At 37.3% G+C, this 16311-nt stretch overlaps 1 protein-coding gene across 2 annotated transcripts; it reads right to left on the bottom strand.

Annotated features, from left to right (window-relative positions):
* Window positions 1-3996: 3996 nt before the first annotated feature.
* Window positions 3997-10935, bottom strand: LOC141642376 (F-box/FBD/LRR-repeat protein At4g26340-like). 2 transcript variants are annotated; one of them, XM_074451157.1, is made up of 3 exons: window positions 10772-10935; window positions 4928-5874; window positions 3997-4743 (listed from the first exon to the last, which is right to left on the bottom strand). In XM_074451157.1, exons 2-3 carry the CDS (start codon window positions 5855-5857, stop codon window positions 4306-4308), a joined length of 1368 nt encoding a protein of 455 aa, XP_074307258.1. In that variant the 5' UTR covers window positions 5858-5874; window positions 10772-10935; the 3' UTR covers window positions 3997-4305. The 2 variants fall into 2 exon arrangements, with proteins under 2 accessions (XP_074307258.1, XP_074307259.1); XM_074451158.1 differs by lacking the exon at window positions 10772-10935 and adding an exon at window positions 6365-7612.
* Window positions 10936-16311: the final 5376 nt, after the last annotated feature.

A 16311-nucleotide genomic window follows, 5' to 3' on the forward strand; every position in this document is an offset into this window, starting at 1 on the left:
CGGCATCTTGAAGCTATATAAGAAAGGGGTAAACATAAACACACGTACTAAACTTCAAAACACGAAAACACGATGCCCAGAACCCACTCGATCGAGTTCCCAAACACACTCGATCGAGTAACGGGCTACTCGATCGAGTGCCCCACGTACTCGATCGAGTACCCAAACTCCGAGAACCAAACAAGACCTTCGATCTCTTACACACTCGATCGAGTATCTAGGCTACTCGATCGAGTGTGACTACTCGATCGAGTACCCCTAGTTACTCGATCGAGTGCCCCAAAACTCGATTCGGACTCAAAATCGCAAAAACCCACCCGATCGAGTCGGTCTCACTCGATCGAGTACCACTAATACGTAAGAGCTACCCGCATATTACGTCGTATACTAACATGCTAAACTTTATAAAACCACATGATATCATAATAGATATGCTACGCATCTATTCTACTATCAACAAGATCAATTCATCATGCCATTAAAGCCACATTGTAAACATCCAACATGTTATTCCAACATTAAGTCTACACATATATTACTTTTCTTTCACATTCTCAACTTCTCCTTCAACATCCAACAATCACACGCTTCATCACATTGTTAACAAGTTAACCAAGCACACATGTGACTCGACAAACACTTTCCCATGTGACCGGTTCAAAGTTGTAGGGCGACCCCCGCGACTTTAGGACGTCTCCCAAGCCTTTGCACTAGCTCCTACAACTTTTACCCCGGGTTCATTTTAATTGACTCCCTATGTTCATTAAGTTCATTGGTTACAGGTTTCAGGATCGTCGCTCTGATACCATTTGTAACACCCCCATACTCCAAGTGCCTTACCAGGACCACTCAGGTATGAAAACGCCACCATCTCGGTCGCCCGAGGTATGATAATCAAATAGACAAAACAGAAACAGCGTTTATTATAAATAGTTTAATGAATAAATACAATCCTCAAAACCAAACCAAAGTACGATACAATATTCTCAAACGACTGTTCTAACTGAAATGTAAATAACTAAGGCTACAAGGAAGACTCTATCATCATCGTCGTGGCATCCCGCCTATCCCAAGTACTCATCTCAATACCGCTCAATATCTGCTCACCATCCCCGAATGGATCACCGCAGTTTACAAAACAACACCGGGTCGAGACTAATCACACAATCAAGATAGATAACAATAATAAGATACAGATACCGAAATCACACACACACACACACCACCAACTTCCATCATCTCAATATCGACCGTCCCTTTGGACCTACCGCCGATGGGGGACCGCAGCCGTTCCCACCTAAGCCCCGCTCATCATACCGAGCGATAACCCCGTCCATTAATGTGCACATCCCCTTCCGTGGCGGGTTCCACGAAGGGCGAAACTAGGGCGTGAAGTCACTCCCGCAAGTGACCCCCCCACTCACCGAGAACGCATCTCGAGAACCATAGACAACCAATCACAATCACAATCACAATCACAATCACCATATCAAACAACTAACTACAAAGACATCACCAATATCCCATTATGGGACTAATACCGAGTAGAAATCCTACCGGAAAGCACAACAAGCAGACGGTATCTACAATTTGTATCAAAACGCCTCTTCTACGAATCCTCCTCCTATCATATAGCACATAAAGACTACACATCACAAACTACTCATAAAAACCCCCAAACCCTAAATTAGGGTTTAACCAAACTTAGCAAAACATTATAAAAATTGTATTAAAAGCTTACCCTCGACGCAAAGAACTCAACGATACGAACTACGACACGAACTGACCGTCTGAACTCCGGGAATTGCTAAGAATGCGATCAGGAAGATGAAGTGGCTGCTTTCTTTCTTAAACAGGTTTTTAGGTTTTGCAAAAGTGATTTAAAACAATGACGATTATGTTTAAATACCTTAATCGCATAATTAACAAAACCCGAGAAAAACTCCCCGTAAACCGGACACTCGATCGAGTACCCAAGGTACTCGATCGAGTACCCCCTTACTCGATCGAGTACCCCAGCTACTCGATCGAGTACCCAACAGGTCAGAAACTATTTTATTTCGCAACTTGCCCTTACTCGTATAGAGTACCCCCAAGACATATAAATACGGAGTATTACAATCTCGGCTCTTGCTTCCACAGTGGACCTCATCCGTGGTGAGGTGGATATCATTTCCACCCTCGTGTCAACAAAGGAAATTGGTGATGATGCTCATGTGGATGATGATCCTTTGGGTAGTGGCTCGGATGGTGAACAAGCTTCCTCCCCTTAGCCTATCCCTTTTACTCTCGGCCCCTCCTAACTTTTACCCTTGCCTTTTCATTTTGCTCCACCTTGGTTGTGCCCTTCTAAGACATTATTTTCTTTACTTGTTATTTTGACATTTGGTGGTGTATGTTAAACTTTATTTAGCCATGGTGAACTATGGTAAACTTATGTTTAAACCGTATGTTTATGTTGACCTTGTTACCTTGTCACGCTTATATGTGTCTTTTTGTGTTTTCTTGTGAAATATCTGCACTCTAATGCTTTTGACATCCCTATCCGTTTGATGATGTCAAGAGGGGGAAAAGGTAAACTCATGCTCTTAATCTCTTTGCATATTGATTAACTAATGTCTAGGCCTAACCTTCTTAAATTTGAATCTTGTTTTGGGGCAATGTAAAATTGTCATAGTAGTTTGATTCTAGCTCTTGCCTTAGGTAAGGTAATATAGTCCCTTCTCTCATTTGATCTTGCTTGTTTAAAATCTTGAATCAAGGTGTTTACATTGTTTATACATTCGTTTGGGGCTTGTCATCGTCAAAGGGGGAATTTGTTGGGTTCCTTATGTTGATGATAACATGCCCATTTGATTTGTGCTATCTTAGTTTACCTTTTCAGGATTAATGATGTAATCAAGCATGGATTAAGAAGTGTTGAAGTTGTTAATCATCTCTTTGTATTGAGTCTTAGTGTCATCTAATGTACAAGCGAGAAAGTAGAGTATCTTAGAGTAATAGAAACAGTCCAGACGTTTGTTGCTTTCATTAGTAAACAGCTGCTTGGATTGTTGCCACAATTCGTAAAACTTGAAGTCCCTTTTTATCTTTCAAAAGCCTTTCACGTGACTCTTATTTTTCAAAGATAAAATTCAGATTTTTATTAAGGAGTTGTTCTTCAATAAAGAGTGGTTTGAATTATTATTATTTTCAAAATGTTTCCTTTTTATGCAAATTCAACCCTTTGGTTCTTTAAGAAAACAAAGAATGCTTTTTGCCATTTTGGTGTTAACTTGTCATCATGTGACTTGTCTTTTCTCTATTTGTTTTCTGAATTTGCATGAGCTTTTAAGGATATCTTTCAAACACTCTTTCTCTATTCTTACCTTTGCAAAAGAGCCCTCTTTGGTGCAAGTTTTGGGTGGTTGCAAATGTCCTTCACATGTGTGGTCTTTGACCCTTCAAAACCCTAGCAACCCCTTCACTCACCTTCTCTATATAGACAAAAGAGGAAAGAAATTACAATGAAAACGACTTCAAGCTTGCCGAAAAGAATTCCAAGGAAATTGATTAATATTAGGACTTGGGATGGGTTTTTTAATATGAACTTGTTTGAACTAAACTAAATTTAATGTTTGAACTTCCTGGAACTATAGGAAATTGATAATACTGAAAATAAATAAGGTGTTTTTTACACTAATATTTTAGCCCTATCGTCGTTGGCCTATGAATCCTACCCAATCATTAAACTTCAATCAAGCTTCCGACTCTAATAATCTCCTGCAACTTTCCGTCATCCTTGTGGAAACAATCTCTGATGCTCTGCAACTGCTTACTAAAACTTTACTAAAACCTTTTTTAGGGCCATTCACTACGGAGTACTCCGTAATATTTTCAATGCCTATTAAGTATTAAGCCATCAAAATATTTATCAGGATATGTCCGCAAAAATATTTTCATGCCACATTATGTCGAGCATTGTTTCAACATACAGTGACCAAAGGAAACATAAGATCACAAAAACCAGGTATATTGCAGGACAGAAAATTTCAGAAAATTTCTGATTACAACGAAACCAATTGAACGCCCAAATTCGAGTAGTCAGCTATGGCTTGAAAGCCTGTGGTCTGATATTTCGTTAACGGCAAAAGACAACCACCACATTAACATTATTACAGATTTCCAGTCCACCGGACTCATGACAAGTTGATGTGAAAATTGGACCGTACAGTAAAGCTAAGGATCCATGAGGAAATTACCGAACACAAAAACCCATAATTATGAAACCTAATCGAATGTGACGGAGAAAATCAAGCATACCACTCAAGGAAAGAGTACCCTTGCACTTGGTGAAGACCTCTGGAAGCTCGACACATGCAAAACAAACTCTAGCTTCTCCGTCAATGAAAATTGACCCTCGTTTGGAACAATTACCAGTTTCTCCAAGGCAGTCGCGCTTTTGAGCAGGAATTCTACTAGTTGAAGCTGATGTTTCCAAGGTTTCTCATAGCCATGGAGGGTGACAGTCTTCAGTTTTGGCATCTCACAAGGATACGAAAGCTCTACAGGAGCCAATTCAACACTTACCCTGCAAGCATTAGTTGTGTTTGTATATATATCAAGTTTTTTTAAATCTTTTGAACTTCTCATCAATTGAGAGACGCCCAATAGGCAGCTTGGACAGTATATCGGCAATGGCAAAACTACATGCTTCCATCTGATTTGTAAAAGATGCAAATCCTCTAGCAAGTGGAGGAATGTCTGCAATTGAAGGACATCGACATTTATTTATCTTTTCTCAAACGCTCGTCACATCATAGAGGAATAGCCAAACCTCGATAGGTAAAAACAACATAATCAAAGAGATAGCTATATAGCTTAAACCTCGATTAAAGCACAATGGTCACTAATTAGAGGAAGCTAATTAGAAAGACCAAGAACTTACCTCAGAAGCATAACCTGATAAACGGAAAACTTCACTCTGTGACAGCTTCTCCAAAAATAATTTAAACATTCTAATTTTATTCTCATCACCCATTATAAATCTGGACACTCTGAGGTTGACATGTCGAACAGATGATAAATCGATGTGATCGACATCTGGTATCCGATAAAGTTTCAAATCAAGACTTCGAAGGTTAGGGAAATCTAACAACCAACGATCATTATCTGGTTCATCTTGCTCAAATTCTAGAAATAACTTACAAATGTTTGGTGAACTGAAACTTAGATTCCTTATACCGGAAGGATTGTAAATATGCAATACTTTCAAGGAAGGGCATCCACGTATAAATTGCTGGAATGCCACTTCAGACATGTCCACAACGTTCAATATAAGCTCCTTTAGAGATCCCAAGTCAACTTCAAGTTCGGGATAGATAGCGCACCAAAAGAGTCGAAGTGAAACAAGTGATTGACTTACGAAATTGGGATAGTCGGAACTTTTAGAATAGTCTTCATGACCATCAGAGAAATCAATTACCTTTGCTTGTTTATCCAAAGCAAACTTCAAACACATTCTTATATCATCACCACACTCACTTCTTCTCTCATCATCCCCGTTTAGATAACTTAGAGAAAATTTATCAATGAAGGGTCTTTTGTGAAGTATCAGTACATTTCGCACGAAAATGAAGAACCGCCTAACATCAATGCTTCTCCAATCATCATCCGGAACCAACATAGAGTGTACTTTCTCAAGGTCAAAGTCAAGATTAGGAACCAAAGTCCAAAGGTTTCCAAATGGACGAATCAACATAGTTCTAACAGCATCGACAATCGGCAAATAAGAAAGAATGTGGACAATTACTTCATCCGGCATTTCACTCAACCTATCTCGGTTCTTTGAAGAACGCTTATGATTTTGGGGTTTCATACTTCTCAAGTGATTACCTAACAATAATATAAAATACTGAATCAGTTTCCAAAAAACCAAACTATGATAACTAAAAATCGAAAAATAGTAAGAAGTAGTTGAAGCACCAACACGGTCAGCCGCTTAAACACAGTCTGTACATGAACAATGCGTTGCTATAATATCCCTTGCGTCTACGCAGTTTATTTCAATGCTGGTCTATGAGAAATTATTTGCACAAGTTGTGTATTTTGAAGGTTAAGGGTACATTTACAAAGGCGATAATTACTTTGAAACTTATTGAAATGAAAAAGTGTATGATATAAATGGGATGAAGTGAGTATGTTACAATATTCGGTCAGCGAACATAAAATTGTGGCAGGCTACAATCTACTGTGGATTAAATAGCATAATCGTAAAAAGTGTGGCTAATATACTTGATCCGTTTTAACCCTAGGACAAATATATCCATCTTAAGAGACTAATTGTGTATGTAAACAAAAGCAAAATAAATAAGGCACAATTTACCTGAAGAAGAAGAAGTAGTAGTAGTAGTGAAGGGGGATGGTTTTCTTTGATAGAAATTATTAGATATTTATAGCCATGAAATGTAAAATTCCTGGTTTTTCACAGCGACGGTCCATCTTCTTTTGAGCTTGGGAATTGCCAAACTTAAATGATGTACTGATTACATTACATTACATTACATTACAGAACAGTACATAACAGTACATTACATTACATTACATTACATTACATTACATTACATTACATTACATTACAGAACAGAAAAGAAATAATAATAATAATAATAATAATAATAAAAAGGTTGTAGTACGGGAGTGTGACGTGTCAACAGCAGTGGAAGCATTCAGAAGGGGTTACACCATGAGTTAGACCTATATAAGGAGCTGGCTATGCACGTGTGACGTGTCAACAGCAGTGGAAGCATTCAGAAGGGGTTACACCATGAGTTAGACCTATATAAGCAGCTGGCTATGCACCCTTGTCATAGCTTCTAAGCGGTACACGAAAAGGCAGCAGCTGCGATCAGACTCGAAGAAGACATCCTAACTAGAGCTAACATACCAAGTACGCCAAGCGTATCCAGCACATTGGCCATGGAGAAGACAAGTAGAAAACAGTCCACCGAAAAGAAGGAGGAGATATATAGGCCATAAGGTAGGGGAGTCAACAGAATCGATTTGCACTTGATTTTAATAGCCATTCGCAGCCAAGTGATTTTGAAACCCGGTTTGTAAATATCATCGACGTTTTAGTAAATATTGTCGACGTTTTCATTCTAAAAGACGATAATGCCCTTTGCATAATTACACTCTTTTCTCTCATTAAACAATTTTCTCTCAAATTCTACTAAAAATCAACTACATTTTGATCTCGCATATGTACTAAACTAATTAAAAAATGTTAGAAATTAACGCACGTCAACTAGAAAACTTAAATAATTTTAAAAAATCGGCAAATAAACGTATTAAACACGTTTTTTTTTTTAAAAATGAACTAGCTCATGGACTAAATGTTGAGATTCAACAATCGACCATGGACCAGACGTTGAAAACTAACATTTGCTGCGGTCCAAACGTGGGAAAGCAACGTTGGCCATGGTCCAAACTTTGGAAGCTCTGCTCATGAACGAGCGAAATACCTGTCCCTTAATGTGAAAATCCCCTCCCGTGACGAATTCCAAGGAGGGCGAACTAGGGTGTGAAACCACTTCCGCAAGTGACTCCACCAAAATCACACCCACACCCACACCCACACCCACACCCACACCCACACCCACACCCACACCCACACCCACACCCACACCAACACCAACACCAACACCAACACCAACACCAACACCAACACCAACACCAACACCAACACCAACACCAACACAAAGATCAGCAAACAAGCAATCGTACACAATACAATACAAATCTCAAATCAATTAAACAGGAACTGAGTAGGGAAACCCTACCTTATCGCCAAACCATGAAAATGCATCCACAGTTAGCCAAGCAAGACTCCGAGACGCATCCTACAAACGGTAACCACATCCTATTATAAGACTACCCCAAAAGCCTACTGAAAAGGACAACAAAACAGCGACTTACCTAGTGACGCGGACCGACGACGACATCCTCACACGCATCCTTCATGTGTAAGCCCGTCCCCTTCCATGGTTAAAGTCTAGGCTAGATAAGAGTGTAGGGCGAGGTGGGTGATAGGTGAGAGAGAGAGAGAGATAGATTAGGGTTAAGGTGAAATGGAACCGTCGAAAATGAATTAAGACTTACGAAGTTGCGTTTTATAATAACGCGTCAACAGCAGCTATACTCGGTCGATTACTCTCATACTCGACTGAGTAAGCCCTACTCAGTCGAGTGTTCCCATTACTCGGTCGAGTAGTGTAACACCCCTGATTTTCGGCTAAATTAAACTAACTTTTACATATAAAACTCGCCGAAATACAGAGATATTATAATTAATATATACAAAGCTTTTCTTACAAAATGTCTCTTAAAACAAAATATACAAAACGAACTAAAACTTTAACAAACTCTTTAAATAAAATCTTGTCTTAAATAAAATCCTTTTTGAACAGTAGCGAAAGACCTGAAAAGAAAATCAGAAGACAGAAGGAACTACCCCCATGACGAGTAGCCCAAAAGGGAGAAAACACGTCAGCCGGAAAGCTGAGTAACAGATAATACCTCAATATAAGCAGAATAGTTTTTGGTCATGGCGTGGAAACAAGCACACGTAAAAGTAAAAATAAACAGAAAATAATAAAAACACTCCCCGTCATCTCAAACCAACTACCTTATAATCCCATAATATAATAAACTCTCTCATCTCAATAATTAACCAAATCTCTACTCATTACTCCGTCTCATTCATTACTCCATCTCATAATATAATACTCCAAAAGTAACCAGGTATCGTATTCTCATCATCGAACCTAAGACCAAGACAAGGGGTGAGTGAACCGGCGGATAAAAACCGCGAAACAATATATTTCTATCTCAATATCGATTTCAAACTCAAATAATATAACTTAATTACGAGTTACCAATATCCATCTCAATTTCAATATCAATATCGTCAAAAGGTCCAATAATAAACCATGCTAACACTTAAGAGTATAGCTCTAACTCTCTAAGCTACTCACCCACGAGTCAAGGTCAAAGGAAACAATGATAAAAACACAATACAAGAACTTAATATAAGACAAAATGTCAATACGAATATCTAAATAATAAACTGATCTCATGACTAATGCCTCAACCAAATAACAAAATAAAGTACTAATGATGATTAATGATGATGCGTGTGCCACCTCCTTAGCAATCCCATGGCACAAATTCTCATTATAGACGGACACTATCCGTCTATACGTATAGACGGATACCATTTTCCCTCACAAAATACCCATTTGCCATAAAGTGGGAAGCACATGAGGGGTGCCCCACCTTGTCCCCCCTACCCATTTTATTAGAGGTCTTTACCCGTCTGTTCGCCCCACCCGTCTATACCAAGACCTATTGATCCCATGGACAATTGATATCACCTAATATGCTCATAGATTCATTGACATTCATTACCAAATTCTCTTTTTCTGTCAATACCAAATTTCCACCATGTGCATTCACCGGACAGTCGCAAATCACACATAAATTAACCCATCTCACAAACTATGACAAAATAATTACTACTATTATAACCGAGTAGACAATAATTTACATAGTAAGAAACTTACTTCCTTGATACTAAGAGGTTAATAAGAAATGACTGGCCACAGGCTTAATGTGCATACCTCTATGTCACATTGTCACCATAGTGCCTAACATAAGAGTAGCGCCTAACAAGAGTATCTAATTGCTAAGATAGGATTCACTACTCGACACTACTAAAGACATTTGTGTATGCCCGGCTCGCCACTGCGGGTTATAAGCCAAACTATAACTTCTATAGGCATTTGTGTATGCCCGGCTCGCCACTGCGGGTTATGAGCCAAACTATAACTTCTATAGGCATTTGTGTATGTCCGGCTCGCCACTGCGGGTTATGAGCCAAACTATAACTTTCTAGTTTTATGACTTTCAAATTTTAGCTTTTATGCTAAATAAGTTGTAAAATTTTGAAACAAAGCCGAGCTGTCATACTACAAAGAAAATGGTATAATTACTTCAAAAATAACATAACTCGAGTACTTACTCATTTTACTTGGCTAATACGCTTGAATAAATAGAGGATTTACAAATCAATACACCCATCAAACGAATTATATCATTCACTCTAGTAACTAAATCAACTTAGTTTATTATAACCTAACTCGTCTCTAGGACTCGGTCTTTATACACCAATTGACGATCCTAAATCTTGGCCACGATGGTTGGAATAGAATAATCTAATTATAGTTACTTTTATAATAGAAAAGCAAATAAGATATGTAAAAGCAGGGTAACATAACTTCATTGTACCCTTCTTCTAGTTTAATTCTCTTTAGTTTTAATTACAAATTGGAGTTGCGAGCATTCGAAGCCTCGTTTCTTTTCCGTAACATGAACTGAGGCTAAACTTTACCAGCAATTCGATGACAACAACAGCCTATAATTCAATTATAGCTCTATATGCACAACCTCCTACTGGATACATACATGGGCTCTCAAAAAGATTGTTTTATGCCCACAAACATTATAATCAGCTATATAGGAATATCGCCCCCAAATCAATTAAACACTTATAAACAATAACCTTGTTATTGATTGATTCATAATTATCTACATCCACTAAATTGAAGGAAAATATGATACAATCAAGGATGGAATACAATCATATATACAAATAATAATTCATCTTACTTTTATCTTAATAAACAACTTCAACTTAATTAAGTAAAAGAACTAAAGAAAAGAAAATACATACATCAGTGTGCTATAGAAGACGGATCCGACGAGCGAGGCTAGCAGCGATGTAGTAATTAATTTCTTGGGCTTATGGTGTGAGAAGTACCAAGGAAAGCAAGGGGAGGAAATCTATGAAAAAAAATGATCAGACGGTGGAGTAATGTGTAGATTGTTCTATTTGTATTATTTTTTTTTTCTTTTTTTTTTTTGAAAGCATATCTAAAATTTGGGTTATTACAAGTAGTCTCTACTAGGTCGAGCAACCAACCGCATAAGTTACTTATCTTCACATATCCTCTCACCTATCCCCTTCTAAGGTCTTCCGTGGTCAAAAGGGTTCTTAAACATAGTGGGTATTACACCTAGGCTTGTTTAGGGAAGTTACTGGGGTTGCGTCAACCACCATGGGTGGTCAGGGATAAGAAAATGAGGTGGCTTTGGCGGTGGTTGGCCGGAAATTCGAGAAAAAAGAAGGTTGTTCTATGACACGATGAAACCCATTTATACTACTTCCCATGTCTTGTTTGACTTGAACCTGGGTTGGTTGGGTTCGAGGTAGATAGGCGGTGCTAATGGTGGTGTTAGGTTGGTCGGGGGTAGTGGTTTGCGTAGGTGGTTGCCGGATTTTCGAGGGTTGTCTTTGTCTGTTTTAAACCGTATTGTGGGTCCTTCGTGTTTGACCAAGGCCATGACCAGGGGCAGGGGATGTTGCCGGTGGACCACCGTGTGTTAGTGGAGACGGGGGTTGGTGGTTGTTGGTGGTGTGTGGTGGTGAAATTGGCGAGTGTGTGAGTTGTTGGTGTTGGTCGTGGGTGTTGGGGCGAGGTGAGGAGCTGATGTGTGGTGGTTGTTGTTGGCGTTTAAGCCGTGGTTGGGTTGGTGGCGACTCACGGTGGGGCGGGTGGCAGAGGTGGTTATGTTGTGGTTGGGCGAGTTTTGTGGGTGGTTTAAGGGAGGTGTGAATACGAGTTAAACTGTGTTTGTTAAGTATGATTATGGGGTTTGCGGGTTGGTGAACGGGTTTGGTTTTAGTTTGAGACGGGTTTATAAATATTAATTTACGTAATAATATAAATATAATAATTAATGAATAATTAATTATATAAATAGTAAATTGTTTTATATTTAGTTTAACTATTTTATATAATTATATTTGTTAGTAATTGTATACGATTATTATAATTGCTAGGTGACGGTTTTAGCGAGGAATTCTTTTGACTGCTCGGATTGCTTTAATTGGATTTGTTTTTCAGGTAGGGATAAATCCTACTCAACTTCCATATGTGTTATGTGTATGTTATTACGGATGTTATATTGAGATGAATTGTTTACATGTCGATGTTGCTGTAATTGTTGCAAGGGGAGAAATTACATTGTGCTTTGTTGTTATTATTATTATTGTGGATGTGGAATTATGACGAGATGAAATTAATTACTATTATTGATTGTTCATATGAATGTGGAATTGTGATGGGAGGTGTTGTGGTCAGATGTCGTTGTTAGGGGAGTTGTACTTTGAGATGAACATATGTACGTTGTTGAGGGAGGGGTACTATTGCAGAGGAAAGGCGGTACGTTGTTAAGGGAGAGGTACCATGGTGATATGAGCATGTTGTTAAGGGAGGTGTGCCATGTCATAAGATGGAGCACATTGTTAAGGGAGTAGTGTCATGTGTATGAAATTGAATTATCTATTGTTAATTATTGTTGTTAATATTTATCCATACTCAACCGTTGGGAAGCAGATTGATTGGGGAGCATATTGGTTGACCGTGTATTATATAAACACTTGTGATGAACCAATGATTGGGGAGCAGATTGATTAACAGGTACTTGAGTTAGCTGACTTGGGAGCTCATGGGGATGCGTGAGGATTTCGGCCAATCTAGATCACATAGTTTTAATATTTCAGTTGATTTAATTCCGCTACGAGTTGTAATTAATTTTATATTAATTTTATTTAGTCTGGGTTAAATTGTAATAAGACCTTTATTCGCTAAATTTTAATTTAAAGTACTTTGGTTTGTTGTACCTCGGGCAACCGAGATGGTAACAATCTTATTTATTGGGAATATCGTGCTAAAGACTCCTGAATAAATTGGGGTGTTACAATTGCCATTTTGTTCGAGACGAGATTCTTAAATGAACCATCCAACCTAGCTACATTTATACTAAGCGCGAACTCGCAGACATATTCACCAATGCGCTAGGACGAACTTCCTTCGTTGATCTTTTATCCAAATTGGGCGTCTCAAACCTCCACGCACCAACTTGAGGGGGTATTACAATACTCCATGTCAAAGCCAACGACTTTCTCCCACAATCAAGGCAACACCTCTCTCCTTGCCTCTAATAGAAGATTATATGACGGTAGTAAATATTTTAGGAGCCTTTTCTATTATTCTTTCCGTAATTATGTTGTTGCACTCATGTATATATAGCTATAATCTACTAGGGGTGAGCAAAAATATACGATACGGTTTTATAATACGATACGATACGATATACGGTTTGAGTTATATGGATTTCCGTATATAAGATACGAAAATCCGTATATACGATACGGTTTTATAAAAACCGTACCGTATCCGGGTCAGGCAAAAACGAAATTGTATATACGGTTTCTGACACGGTTTGAAGTTTTTGTATAAAAAAATTTAAAAAATGCAAAGTTCTTCTTTCAATTCCACTCTTTTAATGTTTTTTATGACTTTTATTACTAACTTATCTCAATAAACAAAAATCAGCTCTTTATAAGAGGTGGTCATGCTAGAGGTAATTATTAGATCTTGAATAATTTCAATGTTTAATTGGGCATTTGTTACCAAACCGTATCCGTATATATAGATTCCGTATACACGGTTTTTCCGGGTACCCGAAAACCGTATATACGGTTAAACCGTATCAGATCCGTATAGTGATTTTTGCGATTTTTAAAACCGTATACCCGATACGGTTTTGCTCACCCCTATAATCTATAGTGTATTAGATACAACTAGGTTTGTGACCCGTGAAATTCACGGGTTTATCTGTTTTAATTTTGTTATTTTTATCTTTTTATTCATACTTGTCTGAGCAATTAGTTGTGATCTATTTAAAAAATATAGTCTTGGAATACATAAAAGTTAGTCGGTTAATGTCTTATTTCTTTGACAACTTTGGTTTATTTTCAAAACTATATATTGTACTTTAGTTGTTTATTTTGATTAATATACTAATAACATGTGGTTTTAAAAAAAATAATTACCTTTAATAAGTCCAGTAATTCATGATAAATGCTTAAGATAATCTTTTAATTAGATTGTATAAATTATGTACTAAATTTTCTATGTGAAAGCTTGAATGTCCCTATGTCATTTAGGCCAATAAAGTTAGTACGTGAAGATGAAAGAGTAAATTAATCCAGAATATTAAATTATTGATCCTTTTTCATCTTCTATTTTTTTAGAATAATAAATTTCGAAATGTAAGGAGTTAAGAAGATATAAAATTATAGGACTTTTTATCTTCTCAATTTTTTAATTCTCATAAATCATATTTTCTAATAGTAGCATAATTATGAAGTTTAATAAATGATAATCTTAATATATCGTTTATATCAATTTATTAAAAATCCTAAATTTTAAAATTTTGCATAAAAGATAAAATGAGTTAAATGGTAGCCCACTACAAATCTCACTGCAATCTCATTTGTGTTACAAGACATACACACAAGATAATATGACATGTACGCATAAGTATTAGACAATAATTTACATTTAGCTATAATCAATACCAAAAGAGTTTTTTTTGTCCAACTTGTTAATAAGATTGAGATCATCGCAACTCCAATTTCATTTTATGAAAGCTATTTTTCAAAGAAAAAATGATGAATAAAAAAATAACACATACCCAAATAAAACATATAGTTGAAAGTTTCTGAAATAATAAAAAAAATTATGAACCTAAAAACAATTACTCATTCACATTCATGTTGTCAATCTTGTAGTTAGTTTATAAAATAGTATTGAGTGTAATGGGGGGAATATTTGTTTAAGCAATTAGGGGGCGTTTGGTTGGTGGGAATAAGGAAAGGGAAAGAGAATAAAAATGGTTGATTCCTTTTGTTGTTGTTTGTTTGACACAAAGAAAGGGTAACCCATACCCCCCTTACCCCCCAAAACCATTCTCATCCTTACCCCTCTCCTCCCCCTCCCCCCCCCTCCCCTTGGGTAAGCCCATAACCCCATAATCTCTTCTTCCTCCTACTCCGTATTTTCACCACTCGCACCAACACCCTCTCACACCGTCAACCACTGCCACCTACACCCTACACCCACCACACCGACACAACCACCACCAGGGACACCGACACAACCACCACCAACGATGCCGCATGTCCACGCTACCCCATATCCTCAACCACTAAACACCACACCAACACCTTCAGTAACTCTCCCACCCCACCAACCACCACCAACACCTTCCTCGGCCACACCACTGCAACCGCCCGACGCCGGCCACACCAGATCTGGTGTTTTAAGCAGTGGGGGAGGGGTTTTCGAAGGGTTGTGGTGGATTTTTTAGAATGAATAAGGTGTTTGGAGTCGGGATTATGGTGTTTGTTGAGGGCGTGAGGCGCGGTGATTAGGTTCGCCGTTGGGTACCGTGAGAAAGATCGTCGGCGCCACTACTTGTGGTGGTGTCGGTGTAGATAATGGTGGCAGGTGGTGGGTAATGGTGGTGGAGGTGGTGGATGTTGAGTTTTAATTCCATTTTCCTCTAATTGTCAATCAAACACCCAAGTATAATATGGGTGATCCCATTCATTTCCCTCTCTTATCCTTTCTTGATTTCATTCTCTTACCCTTTCCCGTACCAAACGCCCCCTTATAGTATTTCTCTTCTTAATATAGTCTTCTTTCTCCACTTAACTATCCATACAAAAAAAAATCCACAAAGTGATTAATAACAAATAAAATGGTGGAATTTGATTTATGTAATATTAACCTTATCGTTATTAATTTAAGTTTTCTCTTACCACTCTTCTTCATATAGTATTCTTTCTTCAATTAACTATCCATAAAAAAAATCCATTGAGTGATTAATAACAAATAAAATGGTGGAATTTGATTAATGTAATATTAACTTTATCTTTATTAATTTAAGTTTTCTCTTAAATAAGGTAAGAAATAGGCATTGAATTATAAAGATATAAGTATATTTACCTTTGAATAGTTCAACTCCACAAATCTTGATAGTCTCTAAATGAAAACAAAATTACATATATATTAAGGTTAAAAATATGAAGATTACTTTAAACCAATCGAACTTAAAAATAAATAAATAAATTATTAATTTAAAAACCTTAATACACTTACCTTGATGTTGATACAATGATAAGAAAGATTACTGATACATAAATACAATTCTTTTGGCAATAGGGGTAAAAACAAATTTGGCTTGAAATTTGGCTCACAAATGTTGCTTTCCATAAAACATTTATATAGCCAAATGAGGATGCATTTTATGAATTTTAGATTTTTTTTTATTATTATTATCAAAGTTAATATATACATA

The sequence above is a fragment of the Silene latifolia genome, chromosome 2, assembly GCF_048544455.1.
Source record: "Silene latifolia isolate original U9 population chromosome 2, ASM4854445v1, whole genome shotgun sequence".
NCBI classification, from domain to species: Eukaryota; Viridiplantae; Streptophyta; class Magnoliopsida; order Caryophyllales; family Caryophyllaceae; genus Silene; species Silene latifolia.

Bases quoted from the DNA above. Each gene is read 5' to 3' on its own strand.
- LOC141642376 (XM_074451157.1), bottom strand. From the start codon at position 5,857: ATGAAACCCCAAAATCATAAGCGTTCTTCAAAGAACCGAGATAGGTTG. The intron at 4,744-4,927 runs GTAAGTTCTTGG...CTTCAATTGCAG, and splicing joins TATCAGGTTATGCTTCTGAG to ACATTCCTCCACTTGCTAGA.